The sequence below is a fragment of the Pelecanus crispus genome, unplaced genomic scaffold (assembly GCF_030463565.1).
Source record: "Pelecanus crispus isolate bPelCri1 unplaced genomic scaffold, bPelCri1.pri SCAFFOLD_315, whole genome shotgun sequence".
NCBI lineage: Eukaryota > Metazoa > Chordata > Aves > Pelecaniformes > Pelecanidae > Pelecanus > Pelecanus crispus.
Genome location: NW_027461387.1, coordinates 4,946 through 5,967, shown reverse-complemented (window position 1 = coordinate 5,967; position 1,022 = coordinate 4,946). Strand labels below are relative to the sequence as shown.

Genomic DNA, 1,022 nt, shown 5'->3' with positions numbered 1-1,022 from the left:
CATAAAAGACGCACCAGCGCCTCTCTCCCTCACACACTTCTCCTCACCCCTTCTCCTCCAACGTCAACAAGGTGAGCCCCAACCCCCTTCTCCTCCTTTCTCCTGCCCCACCTGGCCCCTCTCTCCCACCACCCTCTGCCCACACCTTCACCAGCCACAAAGCCTCCCCACCGCCACGCTCCCCACCGCCACACAACACGCCTCCACGCTCCCCTGCCCTCCTGCAGCACCGCTCCTCGCACCCCCACGCCCCTCCGCTTCCTCAACACCCTCTCTTCCAGGGACCCCCCGCACCACAGACATGGCCTGCAACAACCTCTGCAACCCCTGCGGACCCACCCCGCTGGCTAACAGCTGCAACGAGCCCTGCGTCAGGCAGTGCGAGGACTCCCGCGTCGTCATCCAGCCTTCCACCGTGCTGGTCACCCTGCCAGGACCCATCCTCACCTCCTTCCCCCAGAACACCGCCGTCGGATCCTCCACATCGGCTGCCGTGGGCAGCGCTCTCAGCGCCCAGGGAGTGCCCATCTCCGGCGGCTTCGGCTACGGCTACGGCTTCGGAGGCCTGGGCTGCTTCGGCGCCAGAAGAGCCTGCTACCCCTGCTAAGGGCCCTCGCCACCACCCCTGACACCAGCCACCCACCCCCTGGGAGCCACTTCATGGACTGAGGACGCACCGACGCGCTCTTGCTCGCACGCGGACCTGCCGTCCACACCTCTTCCTCTCAAGGCACCAAGCAAGGAAGCAGGGAAGGGGCCAGCACGGGCTGCCTGGAAACATGGCCCGTGTACCTCCTCCTCTTCTCCCGCTTCTCACAAGACAAAGACCACCAGGCACCTCTGCCACGCTGCTCCCACTGCGGGGCAGGAACACCTCGGTCCGCTGGCAAAATCTACTGCATGCAAGGCACCTCAGTTGATGGTCGCCCTACTTGCACCTAAGAATGCCTCCCTCCCACTTGGTGCTCCTGCCTTTTCACTCTTTCTTCACCTCAATAAAGTTCTCCTGCATGCCAGCCTCA

The 1,022-nt window shown here is 64.3% G+C and overlaps 1 protein-coding gene across 1 annotated transcript; it reads left to right on the top strand.

Moving 5' to 3' along the window:
* Positions 1-301: 301 nt before the first annotated feature.
* On the top strand, positions 302-607 carry LOC142596989 (feather keratin-like). Its single transcript, XM_075727424.1, has one exon. The coding sequence runs from the start codon at positions 302-304 to the stop codon at positions 605-607; it is 306 nt and encodes a 101-aa protein (XP_075583539.1).
* Positions 608-1,022: the final 415 nt, after the last annotated feature.